Source organism: Apostichopus japonicus, chromosome 16 (genome assembly GCF_037975245.1).
Source record: "Apostichopus japonicus isolate 1M-3 chromosome 16, ASM3797524v1, whole genome shotgun sequence".
Taxonomy (NCBI): Eukaryota; Metazoa; Echinodermata; class Holothuroidea; order Aspidochirotida; family Stichopodidae; genus Apostichopus; species Apostichopus japonicus.
The window spans coordinates 23,404,142-23,422,203 of record NC_092576.1 but is presented as its reverse complement, the minus strand read 5'-3'; the positions used below and the strand labels follow the sequence as shown (position 1 = coordinate 23,422,203).

The 18,062-nt window shown below is 36.4% G+C and overlaps 2 protein-coding genes across 12 annotated transcripts in view; both read left to right on the top strand.

The window, feature by feature from the left end:
* LOC139983391 (uncharacterized) overlaps window positions 1-18,062 on the top strand; it is a 92,911-nt gene that overhangs the window by 20,713 nt on the left and 54,136 nt on the right. The window lies entirely within an intron of this gene.
* The window catches only part of LOC139983388 (uncharacterized), a 67,127-nt gene that overhangs the window by 17,626 nt on the left and 31,439 nt on the right, over window positions 1-18,062 (top strand). For 6 of the 11 annotated variants that reach the window (XR_011798643.1, XR_011798644.1, XR_011798646.1 and 3 more), the window contains exons 1-5: window positions 10,244-10,373; window positions 14,622-14,736; window positions 15,589-15,881; window positions 16,654-16,671; window positions 16,921-17,025. Coding sequence is in view for 6 of the 11 variants with exons in the window: in XM_071996911.1 (XP_071853012.1) it covers window positions 14,628-14,736; window positions 15,589-15,881; window positions 16,654-16,671; window positions 16,921-17,025 (525 nt within the window). In the remaining 5 variants the exon portion in view is untranslated. Of the gene's footprint in view, window positions 1-10,243; window positions 10,374-14,621; window positions 14,737-15,588; window positions 15,882-16,653; window positions 16,672-16,920; window positions 17,026-18,062 lie in introns of those variants that run through there. The other 5 variants (XR_011798645.1, XM_071996914.1, XR_011798648.1 and 2 more) reach the window with 3 other exon arrangements.

The following is an 18,062-nucleotide window of genomic DNA, read 5'->3' as shown; positions in this document are numbered from 1 at the left end:
AAACTGATCATTCTACACTTTCGGTTCAGTCCATAATATTACACTGCACCGGTAATACACTGTTCTTGCTTGCAACAATTCTAAACCCTGACCAATATCATATGTGATTTATCGTTCAGGAAATTTACAGCAAGGAATTAAATAGCATTTTTTTACGTTCGTAGGTCGACTTGACATCGTCATCTTATTCTTTCCCCTTGATGAACAATAGCAATTAAGTATATCAATACATTTCATTCCATTTAGGGACAAGAAATGGATGAGGGAATCTAGGACTGTCCTCTCTTTGAGCTGGGCGCCATAGATGGATGCGATGAGTGAAATTCATCTTGCTCAGTATTGACCCACACATTTGAGCTGCATAATACCAGAAGTACTTTCGTAGCAGTTGTAACCTGAAACTACTTCACGTGCATTAGACCATCATGGTGAACATTGATATCATTGTCCATTACTTTCCCAAATTGTTCTGTATTCTTACTGTTTCTCGTATTTTGTGGTTTACACAGGTCAGGAAGCTATGTGATGTCGAACTTCGACGCTTTCCATTTAACAATTACCCACAACATGTCAAACATTTGCGATCGTATGCGTGGAAGCCAGTTATCATTAATGTGAGTTACAGTTCGTTTTCATGGAATGATGTAGAGCCAGTTACTGAGTTACTTATATTCTAGAAACTACAGGAGGAATAAATTAACATAAAATCATCATTAATAATGACTCGACAGTTATTTTGTATGGCGAACAATGCTCCAAAACAGTTAAACGTGATATGACTCTGTTTAGATAATAACATTTCAGTGTTTCTACATATGCTAAGCTTAATGATTTGAGCAAATCTAAAAATTACAACACTTCACCTACAAAGCTGCTAGTGTTAAGTGATCGACTGCATATTTCATTACGCTGTTCGTTATTTGCACTTAGGCGTATTGGTATTTTATAATAATATTGTTGAAGTTTGAAGGTGTGTGACACCATGGCAATTTGAAAAGAAAGGCAATATGAAAGGGGAAGGTGGGGGGGGGGGTGTTGCAAAAAACTCAAAAGTGAATGTGTTTTTTTGTGTATATATACAAATAGGAATAAGATGTTTCTTTCAGCTATATTTGGACAAAAGAATGTTTCTTGTGTACACTTTTCCCTTGACTAGAAAACTTATTAGAACGAAAATGGCAAACACACTGTTCTTGTGGTCGCATCCGGCTGTGTTCTTCAAATATCATTCAACTAAAAAGGCCGCCAAAGTATCGGTAGATAGAACTTTTCCACTGACATGTAGTAATTGCGGTGCATGATTACATCATGGCACATTAAAATTTACGCACCTACACTGAAAAACCTTGCTCGCTGGAAAAGTTATCACAGCTAAACCGTTGTAGGTCACCATTACACAAAAATCATAACCCGTTGACATTACTGACAATGTTTGAGTTTTGCTCAAGTTAGCTTTACATAACACTCTTTACGTGTGTTGTATCAACTGACATAACGTGTAGTTCAGTTTTCCCGCCAAGTTTCATCCACTTTTAAGGAATAATTAACCTGTGCAAAATCGGTATAAGTCAAAATTGATAGCTGTTATATATTTCTATTACAACATTTTTTTTACAAAGAGTTGTATCTAACTGACGATAACATTATTGAAACTATCAGAAACATGTAATTACTTGTTTTGCATAGTCCGAATGTTCGAGAACGACGCGCGCGACGAACAACAGGTGCGCGTTAAGTAGCCTACACTGTTCCATCCCACTATACTCTACATGAGTATGAGCAGATCAGAAGAGAGCTCGGAGCTGGCCGGCATTAAATCAGTCCGGAATATAAAAGTAAGGTATGAAGTTCAAATAAAAGGGAAATGATAAGTAAGTAAAGATACGTCAGGTACTGATACTTCGGTTTGTGGCTCTAGTCCCGTATCTTATATATAGGTTTGCCTCGTTAGTCTAGTTTTCGTAATTTTACTTAGTACGGTAAACTAACTTAATAACATTTAATAATCTAACATTATTACTACCCCAACTTCGTGTGATGGGACTTCAATGTTGGCTAACGTTAGGCCTAGCAGTTATAAAATAGACCATAGATAATTGACAAATTACAAAAAAAGGTAGTATTGGAGGTAACCATTTTGAAAATTGGACCTTGCTCCGGTTCCTCCAATTATTTGTGGTAGACTATATCTACCAGAGCAAGACCCAGTACTTGCTGTGATATTATTACTCAAATATATTTTTGAAAAGGCTCACAGCCCTAATTTTACTGAAGGAATGATTGAATATCTTCAGGCTAAAATAAAGGAACACAAACAGATACTAAAGATGGCATTTCCTGAGGCTAGACTGAAATCAAAGCACCATTTTGCTGAAAATTACCCAGAACAAATAAGGTTATTTGGACCTTTAGTTCAAGTCTCCACGGGAGGGTTCCAAGCGTTACACAATTTCTTCAAGAGAATCATTCGAAGTGTTAACAACTTAAAGAATATACTAGTTACTTTAGCCAATAAGTATGAAAAGATGGATATATATCCTTTGGCTTCCCTACATTTCTTTGGCTTACCTGTTGTTGTAGAGAATTTGACAAGTATAACTATTACATTTCTCTCAGAACCTACGAAGAGTGTTATCCCTGATGTCCTTAATTCATCCACAATCTCAGTCCAATTTGATAGAACAAAGTATTCCAAAAGCATGTTTGTGACTATTTCTGATTCTGATGGCTTAGCATAGTATGCAAAGATTAAACTTATAACAGTTAACAAGGATATTTTTGTTTGGTAAAATGTTTTGAAAGTAGATTTGCAAAGTATATGGGGGCATACATTGTAAAGGAGACAGATATATTTAAACTAATCCATCAAAGAGAGTCTAGAGACCTGGATTATTACTATCCATTGGCATGACATTCAAATCATGGAAGTAAGGTAGTCGTCTTAAAGCACTATGTGACAATGAAATACAACAGTGAGAATTAGTACCGCTTTTATTTGATTTCTTTGTGTTCCATTCCATATAGATGCCAAACAAGCGAAAGTATGGTACCTTTGAAATTAAGATTGATCATATCTGACTCGGACATCATCAAGCTCTGCCTTCAGAACATCACCTATGAGTTTACTCTACAGTGTGTAGATTCAGATTTTGGGAGAGATGTGGTGAAGTTAGTTAACATTAGTGATTTGGTCCAGAATGCTGCAACAGTTAAATTAGTTCCCAAAGCAGTACCCATTCCAGCACTTTCTCCTCTTGATTTAAGCATTACAAGCTGTAGTAGCTTTCCTTGTGGTGATTCATTAGAGGAAAGCTCACAGGATACAATGATCTTCAGCTCCTCTGATGATATGAAGTCTTTCCAAATGAAACTAAGACAGGGTTCATGACCAGAGGTACTTTATCTTCCAGAGCTAAGACCGGAGTTACAGTTAATGTTTGAGTTAGGTAATGCAAACTACAAATCTTCTAAAGATCAACTTACCTTGGGCAAGGACATGAAAAGCCAATTTCTGGACGCAATATCTAATGAAATGCGGCAATTTAAAGCATATCCAACACAATTTGAGTGTATGGATGTTGCAAAGCAATTCTGACAAAGAATCAATGTCTGAGACAGAAGGGATCTGCATCTGGTTATGATCAGCTGGTCAACAGTCTAAAGTTCGAATTGGCCAATATGCATGCAGGAGACAAAGCTGGGATGTTTGGAATTGAAAGTCAATTCAAGAAAATATATTAAACATTTCTTTGTGAGTATACTGTAGGGGTGAGATCTACATTAAATGCCCTTTTGTTACCACTTCGTTCTGTCCAGTGGTGTTTTTATTGTTTGTTGTGTAGGGCAATCAATCTTGAAAAGCTTTATACAACACACACATCCCTATATAGACCTTTAAGGGCGTGCTCTTGTGGCATTGAGATCAATACGTTCTACAAGTGCGGTATTTTGATTCTTGCATTTTATTTTTAGGCACTCGTTTTACTTTGCATTGGTTTCCGACATATACAGCGTATTCATAGCCTATAACACTTACGTAGACACTATGTAAGGGAGTTGTATACCCCGTACAGAAGTGTGCACTGCATGATGCCTAGGGCAGCATATATGGTAACTATTCTACGGAACAATTTCCCGCTTCAGAATATAAAAGTAATTTTGTTATTGTACACTAGTTATAGCTTTCATCATTTGATTTGTGTTCGTGCACATTATAGACCTATCACTATAGGCATCCGTTGTACACAATCCAATGTTTCTGAAGTCTCATTTATAATTAAGTTTTGTGCGTTCATGTAGAGGTATTTTAAAGAGCATGTTTCCATGGAGGACTGTGGGCCAAAAGTTTTTCTGTGAGGACGGAAACAATTTTTAGGGCGTTTTATCCCGCGGACACAACTCATAAAATCCTGGTAACAATACTGCTTCCAAAGTTTCTCTGGTTAACCAATAGTTCTTTGCAGTTCACTTGCAGTTCATTTAGGACCAGCATTTTTGTTGAATAGCATCTAAGCATCACAGAGCACAGGCCCTGATTAGTGTTCGGCGATGAACTTGTAATCATTTATATGCATCATATACAGAAAAAGAATGGACGAAGCTTAAAGGTGTTCAGGTTTTGACATCGTTAATATGATGTTCTGCTGTTAGGAAGTTACCGTAGTAGCTTATGACACAGGTTATAGGAAACTAGAGACATGTGGCTACACTATAAACTATTAGGCCTATACTCGGAGTTTGAATAATATCCAAACATTACTGTGCGCTCTATTCGGATAATGCTGATTTATTTTGGTCATCATGCCTCCTGTCAACGCCAGTGGTTCATTCAAGGGGGTAATCTAAGAGTCTAACCAGAAGCGTGAAAGTTTGCCACTGGCTGCGGCATGTGTGAAGTTTAACGTATCATTGTAAAAACGTGTCTATAAACAAATGTGTGAATTATCAAAGGCAAGGGTGACATGAACTATGTGCATGGGTGTGTATGTGTGTGCGTGCATGTATGAGTGTTTATATACATGCATCAAAACTACTAACAAATTGTACTTTCTCTTGCCAGGACATGTCAGAAACTTAAATTGAGATGGATGAGAGACAGAGCATTCTTGTCTTTGGAGAAGACCCTTCACAAATTTACATTATAATAGATGCAAACATCGTGCTTAACAACATAAGAAGTTTTCCATAAGCTGTCGCTTTCTACTTTGCACTTCATTATCGCCTCAATTTGGAATACCATAATGATCAACAAAAAACCCTGATGTTTGTACAAAAAAGGTATTATTCAACCTGGATGGAAAAACATAAGCCCTCAGGTCCGAAGCCTGAAAAACAAGCTAATGATATATAATCCGATTATTAGTTTGAGAGTCTCATAAGTCTTTTGTTTCTAAATGACAGTCTAGGATAGTTTTAAGAGTAGAAACTCTGAGGAATCGACTAACTGTAATGAATTTAGAACACTGTAATTAGAGAAAAATACTGATGGCCTTGTAAGATAAGTGTCTTGTTCTTAAGGTAATTGCAACCACTGGCTGCCTTAATCATTTACTGTCTGTAGTGTTCAGTGTGAAACTAGTACTGGGATACAGAGTTATACAATTGACAAAACTGCTTGTGTAAATATGGGGTAAATAAAGTTTTATCATCTTTACGTTAAAGTGTCACAATGTGCTTTCTGTTTTGTTTTAGAAATGTTGTGTTTTTTCTCTCAATATATTTGGAAGGAATAAAATATATATTATAAAACTCAAAAAGCCTTGTTGTTGTAACTTTATTGCTCAGTTCTTATAACTTGAAAAAGCTGAGGTAACTTGCTGCATAGACATTTCTGTGTTGTATCAACTAGTCACTAGAGAAGTTAATAATACTAAGTCCATTTGGTTAATTTTCAAGTTATCTCAACACATTGGGTTTTACATGATCACTTTGAACTTAAATTTGAGCCAAACGAGATGAAATTACCCATCAACCCGTCTGCCAGCTCTCGCTGCAGAATCTCTCTGATTCACACAGGAGTTTAACATTACGCTTTAAACCACCTTCAATCTCTCCCGTAGACCAACAGTAGGATACTTATGCTCTTCAAGAACCAAGGATAAATGATCATGATGCTGGATGGAAACATTCATTAAAGACCAATTAGGACTATATGTCTTGGTTAATTGATTCGGTACATTACACTGTATGTGGTTTGTCGCTGCCCTTGATGGCGCCGTTGCTGTCCTTGCAATGGATCGTGCAAGGGACTAAAATTTATCCTCAGAAACTTTTTTGTTTCATTTTTGATACTCTGTTTGTTTTCTACAGCTCTCTTTAAATGAATTTGGCGCAATTTATTACGGAGATGCTTCCATACGATTCAAAAACTCGCTTAAAGTACTGCTTCCGGGAATTGAACGTCACCATGGTTACATGACGAACATTCTAAACTTTAATCCAACGGATCCCAAATTTAAACATCATTATAAACTGACTGTACCAGCAATGTTTACCAAACTTGGCGTAGACAGAGAAGAATACCATAGTTGTAACAACTCTGCGCCACATATACAACCAGGGACACAGCTAATTATAAATAGCACCACCATTTAAACGAAGCTAATGCAACCTTGGTTACAGTGCGCTTTAGAACAGGAGTGTATCGCACCGAAAGGATCAAGTAGAGCAAACCACCGACAAGACGCTTCTGCAATCACTATCATTGCTTACAAATATATGTTCAGAGAATGGACAGAGGAGGACAACGATAACGAGAAAATGCCAGCAGTCGTTGGTGTGTTGAGAGAGTCAAACGGATGGAAATCCAACCCTCAATATTGCTTACATGGAGAGAAATTGTGACTTCATGTTGGGACTAGGGTTAATATAAGGTATCATTCGTTTTTGTTGATTTCGATGATATTCATAACCTATGTAATCATGATTTTGTATTTGTGTATACGCGTGGATGGCATGAGTGTGTTTGAGAAGCTTTGCTGAGAATGCCAAAGGTCATTTGAGGTCACCAGAGGTCACAATTTGAGAACCTTGTAACCAGTATCTCAAGAAGGGAATCAGACGTCTCATACTTTGCATGAGGATGTATCATATTGCGCAGAAGAATAAGTTTGCTTTTTGTGGAGTTGAGAGGTTATTTTGAGGCCACCAGAGGTCTAATTTAAAAAAAAAAGAAACATTGTTAACACGACATCTCTAGAAGGGAAGCTTTTACCAATATTATACTTTATACTCCTGTTTGCTGATGTATCACATTATGGGTAAGAATTGGAAATGTTTGTGGTCACCAGAGACCGACATGTTGAATTAAGAGAATTAAAGGGAACATTTGACAAATTTCTTACCTAGTTCAATAACGCTATCGTGTAAAATCGTGTTAGATGTTACAGTTTAATGTTCAGAAGTCAGTTAAGCTATCACATCACTCATGTGTTAATTTAATAATACAATGGAATTTTCTTATAAGTGATATACAACAATCTGTGGACTCTGATGCCCTGTGAGCTTGATATCTTAAGAATGGAGTCATCACCGTAACGTCAATGCATTGTGGTTACAATCTAGCTTCCAATAATATTTATTTAAAAAAAAACAAGTTTTAAGAAATCCTTTGTGTTCCCTTTATGTTTCCTTAAAAAGCGGACACTGGATTTTGGGATTTACACCCGAAGCCATGTAGGTGTTTCTCAATTGTTATCGATTTGGGTCATTCAATTTGTCATTACGATTCAATTTGTTGATATATTGTTTGTTGTTTATGAATTAAAACATGGATTTCAATACGTCATTCGTCAATGGTACTTATTTCCCTATTATCTTTAATAAGAAATACGTGATACCTATAGTCAATGTATGACAGGACAAGCCCAATAACAATGCAGGATTGCACTCAAATCAAATTTTATCGAATTTGCATTGTCATTTACCAATTAGCGTAATAGTTCCGTATCCCATCTCGGACAACATATCGTTTTCGAAGTCATTCCATGAGTGAGAATTCGAGCATCAAAAGTCACGTAGACCTAAAACAATTACGTATTATATGTATAGAGTTACTTTAATATACATCAACACTAGGCGAAGTTTGTTTATGTCGTGATAACTGATATTCATCGTTATAATTACCGGCAACAAATAACAACGGTTGGAGTGAGATAAGATATCCGCCTGTCCAAGATGTAAGTTCAGAAATTTGCTGCAGTTTTGATTTGATGATTTTTGTTAAGTTTTATTAGAGGAAACTAGCACGCGGAACTGATATAGGCACGAGGATGTATACATATCGTCAGATTGCAACGGTCATATATAGTTTACATATACAGCAGTAGTAAACTCAACCGTTACCATTCATCTGGCCTAAATAAATGTCCATTGAGACGACCTGCGGTGATGAATGACTTCTACAAAGAGCTAAGAATTATCTAAGATATCAAAGCTGAGATGACGATGGTTTGGTGCACTCCTGTTCCACGAAGTGTCTATGTAATGCGTGGCCAACCTTGCAGAGACGCAAGATATGAAATGAATGGTTATCAATTGATATTAATTGTGATGAGCTCAAGTCAAACAAATTGAATGTCAATGACACATACATGTGGCTTTCGAGCCAAGGTACGGCCACCCCTGAAGAGATGTCTTCGATGATTTGGTACACTTCTTTCATGTGGCATATTCCATGTACATTTTAATATTAATGGTATCAAGAGCAATCGTCTAGCTCACAAGCTACGATTCGGTCACCACAGGATCTTTACCAATCACGGATAACGTGTTTTCAGCTCAGGAATAGAATCATCAATAAGGAACAATATTAGTCGAATTACGCCGGGAGGATTTGTCCTGTCCGTGACCCATGATCCCCCGATCGTAGAGACAACTACGAGCATGGTTATAAACAAAGCCTTAGCGTTATGCTCTGATCGAACCCAATCGCACAGAGAACTCCGTTGCATGCATCTAACGACGATCGGTGTCTGTGCCATCATCATACCTTCAAGAGTGTGGGAAGGGATGACAATGGGTTAATTGTTTTACTCATTTGGGTGTCGTTATGTGCTTGTATTAATGTTATATCAATGGTCTGAACAGCCCCGTTTGGCAAATAACCCTATTAAATTTGGCTATCATTTTACATCGATGACGTTCTCTAAATTAAAATTTATTTTGTTGGTAGTGTGCTTTAAAATGCCTCATTTCTCTCTCGTTGGCTGCAGTTTGAAGTCAATAGGAAGTCAATATGCACTAGAAAAGAGAACGTCACATAAAGTCAACGCCACAAAAGCAAAAGTCATTCACACAAGAATAGTAAACTTACCTACGATGTCTGATTTTAATACAATTAGATTGTGCAATTATGCAAGATGTAATTTCATGTGAAAACGTTAATTATGTATTTGTGGTGATTACAAGTTCTATCTGGAACGGCGGAGCCGGGATACTGCTAATGGTGGGCGTGGGGCAGTGCTCGGGGGGGGGGGGGCAGGGGATCAGGATTGGGTCGTTCCATTTTTTTATACGGTTAAAATATTGTCCTTGAATAAAACCAAGACAATAGCGAAAAAATAACTAAATTCCATCCAAAACTGTGAACAGTCCTAAATTTATATGACAATCATAGCTTCCTCGTACATCGGTAGCTCTGTAAACGAAAAACCCAACTTCAGTCCCCGTACATGGAAACTGACACCTAATAGTAAACAGAACAAAACCCAAAATAGAACTCAGTAAGGTGGCTTGCTTTGACGCCCTAGCTTGACATCGGATTTGTTTATTCTTTCCTCCTTAACCACAATTAAATAGCATCCCCCAGATACCCTGATATCGTTGGTGCTCTATTTTGTAGAGTAAAGAAGAGATACCTTGGCCATATCCGCTCCTCCCGCTACCTCCACCCCCCTTTCACCCTACCTACCCCAACCACATCAAAATGAGCTCCGCCGTCCATGTTTAGTATATCAACAAGTTCTAATGACAATCTTGATGCAATTATTGCAAGAATGGCAGGACACAAAGATTCATTTCGTTTATGCCGTGTTAAGAACGTATACCTATCGTTTTCGAAGTAAACTTACTTACTAACTTACTAGATTACTAACATTTTGTTCTGTATAAGCTAGAACTTTGTTATTTAATTTGTTTAAACAACAAGATAACAACATACAATGGTATCAAGATCTTATCACCGCAGTTTGTACCCGTTCAACTCTAATGAGTTATTTATGTGGTGATAATACGTACTATATACCTAGACTATATTGCTTATTAATGTGACGCAAACATTCGGTACTGTAGCATACATGTACGTTGTGTTAAGACTGCTTTATGCTACTGGATTGTACACTCACTCACTGAACTAAGAGGAACAACAAAGAGAGGTAATACAACAAAAACATTAATATCATATTCACATTCATAGTTCTTACTAACTGGCTTTCATGGCGTTTAATTGAGTCGTTGTTCTTTATATGTAACTATGTACAAATCAAAATTATATTAACTTTGCTTCAACCCATAATTTACTATATATCATACCGTGTGTAGAGTGGTTGAGGTATTCCTGCGTAGCCTGATATAGCACACATTTTATACGGCTGATAACAAAAAATGGGTTGACGTTTTTTAGTTTAGTTTTTTTTTAGTGTAGTGGTATACGCGCTGTTCCTACATAAGATATGCTAGAATTTTTACGGTTTACCTTTAATCGCAACCGATAATGTATGATACCATGCCGTGGATATTGGCATACTACTAAAGTTAAAACAGGTTTATGCGTCCTTTTTTATAATGGCCCCCACGATGTCATAACGACATACACAACTAGCTTATCTATTCAAATCAAAATTCAAATGTTGGAATGAAGTCGAAATATTTACAACTTTGAACATTGTTCTTTTAGAAAATGTTTTCCGTTAGGATCGCAAGAAATCCCAAACATAATATTACTACTTAAATTCTATGAACGTCATCACATAACGAAGTAAATAATTTTCACTTAGCGTTGTCGTAAGCAACCTAGTACACCATTATGTACTAAAATCAGGGAGTTGTTATGGAACTCCTTTCTAAAACACCATGCTTTATTTGTGTGTATTGTGTATGGCTGTGATACCGCCGCGACTTTGTCGGATTGATGTGAATAAATCTTATTTTAAGCAACAGCTCATAAATAAGCATGTTGGCTATTAACTGATTGGTTGAAATCAAACTAGTGGATTTGGGTTACTGCATTCGAGTACTCATTATCTGCAGACGTCCTTCATTACACGCCATCTGATGCTCTTGACAGGGGAAAAACTTGATTAATATCTTACGTTGCTGTTTAGTGATGAATACATGTAAAATTCTCCATGGACATGTCAAAAGTTTGGGAAAACGGCGACAAAGGCAAAGAGCTGCTTTAAGTTACAGTACTCTCTATATCCCATGGAGTAAAAACCCACTCTAATGTTACTCTTAGTTGGATGGGGAATAGGGACAGCTCTAACGAGAGTGAAAACCACTAGTCAATTTATTTTTAGCAGAATGTACACTCTCTTTCACTCCTTTTAAAGATTGATTTTTTTTGTATATTCACTCCCAATAAAGAGTTAAATTCCAGTGTTTTATTCCGTTCACTGCCCTTAAGTGTACATACAACTATAAAAAAAACTAAGAAAACAAAATGAAGTACAATTGTCAAGTCTTCTCCAACTTTATTTAAGGGACACATATAATTCAAAGCCTTGCAGAAACAGAAGACAAATAAAGACAATAAACAGACGCGTGTGACCATGGATCCCATCTTCTGCTGCTCATTAAACAGACACGTGTGTGACCATGGTTCCAAGGAATAAATAAAATTTACCTGCAGGGCTGCAAATGGTCCATCACACATATGAAAAAACAGTTTATATATGTTACAAAACAAAGGAAGAAAAAACAGCACAATATACTACGCAAACGTACTATATTCTAGTTTAACAAAGCGAAAACAAATGAGACTCTATATATTTCAAAAGAGATGATATGTGTAAAACTCCTTGATGAGAGTCAAAGTTACATGACGTTAAGAGACCATCACACACCCTGTGTCTATTAAATTTACAGATCACGAGAAATCCGAAATGTTTCATGAAACTTTGCATAAGTGATGACATTGTAACACGATATTCATGAACAAAAATGATTGCATGAGAAGATAGACTAGAAAAGACAGTTGCAGCTTGATCAACGTCAGTGCCAATCTAAGCATAAGACGGTGAAATAGACAGTTGAACAATATTACATGTTATACTCAGGGGTGGGCAACCTTTTTTAATAAATGGGCCAGATATAAGGACTGAAAAATTGACTGGGCCGGACCTAACCAACGACCTGCTGTAGATATCAAATCTTTGATTCTGAGGACTTTCAAGCAATATGTGTGTGTACCTAATCTGTTTTCACAAAAACATAATGCCAATACAGTACAGTTGATAATTAATGGGGAACTTAGGCTTACCTGAGAGCATCATTAGTGGCGATAAATTCTAAGCAGTTAGCTGTTTCTTATGATGATGTAATATAATTATATATTTTTTCTGTATAGCCATATCACGCGCCACAAAAAAATCACTGACTGTGCCACATGTGCCCGCGGGCCGCAGGTTTCCCACCTCAGACTTATATGAATAAAACCTATATTGTGTCATTTCTCTTAACACAAGTGATCAGGCTAGAGTTCAACTCAATCACCCAAGTAAAACCTTCCACCTTCCTATTTATGCTTTTAAACAGTTATTCAAAAACAACACCCAAATGACACTGATATTATTTAAATATTTAAGGGCCTGTTCCCATGCCAAGTCAATAATGTTCAGATACAGTGGGTCCCATACTGTCCCCAACTAAGATTTTACTAGGAATTAATCAGAATCGTCCTCGTGGTAATGACAGACACAACGAACATTTAAGACGCCTATTCGACATTCATTTGAAATGAGTATACCAAATAGATCACTTGGGAGTCGCAATTAAGTAGGGTTCAAGTGATATTTGCTTTTCAGAGACACATATTTTCTTATCAGGGAGTACAGAGTTGGAATTTGTTACTCAGAGATATGCACCAAGTTTTGAATCTGTAATTAGAGACAGCGTGTCTGCCTAAACTCTTGGAAGTTGGAAGAACACAAAGTCACCAATTTCTCCCAATGGATACGCTTTTTACATTTTGGAACCAATTTTGAAGGGATGTAGTACCAATCAAATGGATCCAAGGGTATACTGGTACTGTGAATATGTATCATATAAGTGCATATCTGTATCACAAAACAAGCCTATATTATCACACAACACTCAATTCAACTTAACTAGCCTATGTGATACTGAGTAAAGTGTTGTTTTGTTATAATCTGGTGAAACTCAGTTTCAATATCTTCAGAAAACATATCATAAAACAGCATTAATCATCAAGATCCATCTTACCACATAAACACAGTACATCAGCTTATAATTATTTTGTGTAGCAGTGAAAAACAACTGCTCTTGACTAGACTCAGTTGAGTTTAGGGCTTTTTTTCAAACAAAATTTTTGATTTGGCCTTCATTTAGTATGGCCAACTGTAGAGTCTAGTATCCAAATGCAATCATTGAAGTGCAAGTTTTGTTAAAGATCCTGTAGAAAGAAAAAGGGCATTATTTAAAAATATGTGACGATAAGTTCTCACTTAATTACATCTGTCTGGAACTCATAGCTAACAATCATTGCCACATGAAGGCTAAACCTGTTGAACCTAAGTAATTTCTCATACCTACTTAGCCTTACCTATAGCGTAATTAGATAAGGCTAAAGCCAGGCTCGGCCTGGATAACAAAACAAAACGAAAATATAATAATTTCGCTCCAAAGTTTCTTTGCACTGCAAAAATATAGGCTAGGCCTCAGCCTTGTCAATAGATCTGGCAGTGATATCGTTACTTAAATGGTAGCATATGAACAGTAGGCTAGCCACTGCAATATTTTAACGTCATTAGCATGAGCTAAGGATATGCTGGCGTTTATGTGACTCGAGGGTTCCACAATTTTTACTTCAGCGTTACACGTAGGACCCAAGGAATGTTAGGCTAAGAATAACTTTAAAGCTAGGGCCTAGCTTTAAAGAACGGCAAAATATGGGGAATTTCTTCCACTTCCAAACAAGTTTGCACCAAAAAGGTTTGTTGGCATCTTCAACAATCAAAATTCAACTGATGATGAGTTGACTTAGACTGCATTAATTCGAAAATCCGGGTTAAATTGAGACTAGAATCACTCGATTGTTATTGAGGAATGTCGCGGCGTGTATATACGACGTATATATCGTATTGTACTTGCCATACTGCTGTGCTGTACCTCCTGGCATTTACATTCTGTATGTTAATTATTCACATGATTTCGTTCCGAGGAGAACAATGGACGAGCGATTTGCTCTAAACTCCAAGCGAACAAGTCAAAATCAGTATTCACTCATATATTGCAAATTTCCATCATTTTGTTTTCCGATCGGCATTTAGATGGGAAATTTCGCACATCAGTAACTTGTATATTAAAGCACCTAGTTACGAGACAAGCAAACCAACTTAAATAAATAGATAACTGTTTATATCTTCGCTATTTTATCAATAAAGGTCAGAATGGACAGCACTGCCGTTTTAAAAAGAAGTTTCATCGCCAGTATCATGCTTTTAATCTTTTTCGGATTCTACGTTACGCAATATTCAACTTTATTTGTGCAATCAAATGGTAAGATGTATGTATTGTATTAGTAAATAATATCAACTTTCAATGACAATTGTGGCAATTAATATGTAAGCTTTATCAATTCAAACTATAAGGGTGCATTGTATTTTGAGACGACTCGCTTCCTGATAGATATATTTCCATAATGAATATATTTATGATACTACCGTTGCTAATGCATGTTAAACATGTAGTCTGAAGTCACAGATGCCGTTAACAATTTTTTCTTGGAGAATATAACGTACTAATTTGTGTTCTAGAGTCAGTGATCCAGCCATATTATTAATGAGACTGAATCTGATTGTTTGCAAGGTTATTTCTAAAGTAAACATTAGTCTTGCAATTTTGACTTCTAACAGTTATTGCGAACGATTTACATCATAAAATAAACTATTTATGTCTACCGTGAGCAATGAAGTGACATTTCGGTGTTGAATTGCTATTTTTTAACATTTACTAGTAGAGTATAACTCTAATAGCAATAGGCTTTTATGGTGTATCACAGCAAACGTAATTTTGTATTTAATAGACCCTCTTACCTGTCAATATTCACTCCAATCTACCTCTTATAAGAACTGGTTACATCTTTGCACGGCTCCCCAATCTCCAGGGATCACTCCCCTCGTTCTTCCAATATTGCCATTTTGACGTAATATTATGTGTTCTGATCTATTTTATTAATCGATCAGTATTTAAAGCACCATTTCCAAGAAAACAAGAAGTTTAGGAATGTAATGATAACAGTAATCTTATCGATCTCTATCACATAAACACTAATGTCTACAGTAATCTATTAAGATTATCATGCATTTTAATGTTGTGAGACTTTCCTACGTTGTATTTCTATCCATTCAGGTTTGAACAGATATGCCGAATCGATCGCTATAAATATACCCACACGTGGAAGAAATGACTCGGAGATTCAGCCTAATACTACGATATCACCACACGTTGGCGGTGTACACATTGATTTAGATGTGTTAGTTCTTACAGTAGACGAAATGTACGACAGACTAGTCCTCATCACAGCATTCTCTGACAATCACTACAAAGAAGCGATGGGTTACATCGGAACAGCTCAAAAGTATATGCCTGGAAAGAGAATAATAGTCTACGATCTGGGCTTATCAAACACCAACAAAAGAAAGGTATGAATATGTAATTTTTATGATTTGTCTAAAGTACGGAAGTCATAAGTAAGTCGGTATGTTTATGTAAATTATAAATTATAATGGCAAATGAATTATTCATTTTAGTAGGATAAGATTTTCAGATGATTTTAGGATAACCTTCCAGTCATCTCCCTTTCATACATATTTCAGTGGCAAATTAGAACACTGTGTATAAAGTGATCGCCTCGGTATAGCTTGAAATACATGGAAGCAATAAATATAACTATGTTACGATGTATTTATGAATTATTCATGGTTAATTGACCTAACAATATCGACATATTGATCAAGTTCATTGAAAAGCATCTTTAACAGATTTGGACTTATGTTTGCATCCAGGACGACGACTTTCGTCATGCAGAAAAACACTTGCTAGCTTATAAAATAAGTACTAAGTTTATTGCGTGTAGCAAGAATTGCTCTTCTTAAACATAATAACAAAGCATTAAAATCGATATTTTGTCAGAAGTCTCTCAAATTAAGCTACGTATATATTAAAGCATAAACTGATCAGTCTACACTTTCGGTTCAGTCCATAATATTACACTGCACCGGTAGTACACTGTTCTTGCTTGCAACAATTCTAAACCCTGACCAATATCATTTGTGATTTATCGTTCAGGAAATTTAGAGCAAGGAATTAAGTAGCAGTTGTTACGTTCGTAGGTCGACTTGACATCGACATCTTATTCTTTCACCGTGATGAGCAAAAGCAATTAAATATATCAATACATTTCATTCCATTTAGAGACAAGAAAGTGATGAGGTAATCTAGGACTGTCCTCTCGTTGAGCTGGGTGCCATAGATGGGTGGATGCGATGAGTGAAATTCATCTTGCTAAGTATTGACCGACACATTTGAGCTGCATAATACCAGAAGTACTTTCGTAGCAGTTGTAACATGGAACTACTTCACGTGCATTAGACCGTCATGGTGAACTTTGATATCATTGTCCATTACTTTCCCAAATTGTTCTGTATTCTTACTGTTTCTCGTATTTTGTGGTTTACACAGGTCAGAAAGCTATGTGATGTGAAACTTCGACGCTTTCCATTTAACAATTACCCACAACATTTCAAAAATTTGAAAACGTATGCGTGGAAGCCAGTTATCATCAATGTGAGTTACAGTTCATTTTCATGGAATGATTTAGAGCCAGTTACTGAGTTACTTACTAGAAACAACCGGAGGAGTAAATTAACATAAAATCATCATTAATAATAACTCGACAATTATTTTGTATGACGAACAATGCTCCAAAACAGTTACTCGTGACCTGACTCTGTTTAGATAATAACATTTCAGTGTTTCTACATATGCTAAGCTTAACGATTTGAGCAAATCTAAGACTTACAACACTACACCTACAAAGCTGCTAGTGTTAAGTGATCGACTGAATACTTCGCTACGCTGTTCGTTATTTGCATTTAGCCATATTGGCATTTTATAATAATATTGTTGAAGTTTGAAGGTGTCTGACACCATGGCAATTTGAAAGGCAATATGAAAAGGGGGAAAGGGGGAAGGACAAAGTAACTCAAGGTGAATGTTTTTTTTTGTATATATACAAATAGGAATAAGATGTCTTTTCAGCTATATTTGGACAAAAGAATGTTTCTTGTGTACACTTTTCCCTTGACTACTTGTTAGAACAAAAATGGCAAACACACTGTTCTTGGGGTTGCGTCCGGCTGTGACCTTAAAATATCATTCAACTAAAAAGACCGCCAAAGTATCGGTAGATAGAACTTTTCCACTGACGTGTAATAATTGCGGTACATAATTATATCATGGCACATTAAAATTTACGCACCTACACTGAAACCTTGCTCGCTGGAAAAGTTATCACAGCAAAACCGTTGTAGGTCACAATAACACAAAAATCATAACCCGTTTACATTACGGACACTGTTTAAGTTTTGCTCTAGTTAGCTTTACATACCACTCTTTGCGTGTGTTGTATCAACTGACATAAACGTGTAATTCAGTTTTCCCGCCAATTTTCATCCACTTTATATATTTCTTTTACAACTTTTGTTTACGAAGTGTTTCATCTAGCTGACGATAAAATTATTGAAACTATCAGAAAGATGTAATTACGTTATTTGCATAGTCCGAATGTTTGAGAACGACGCGCGCGACGAACAACAGGTGCG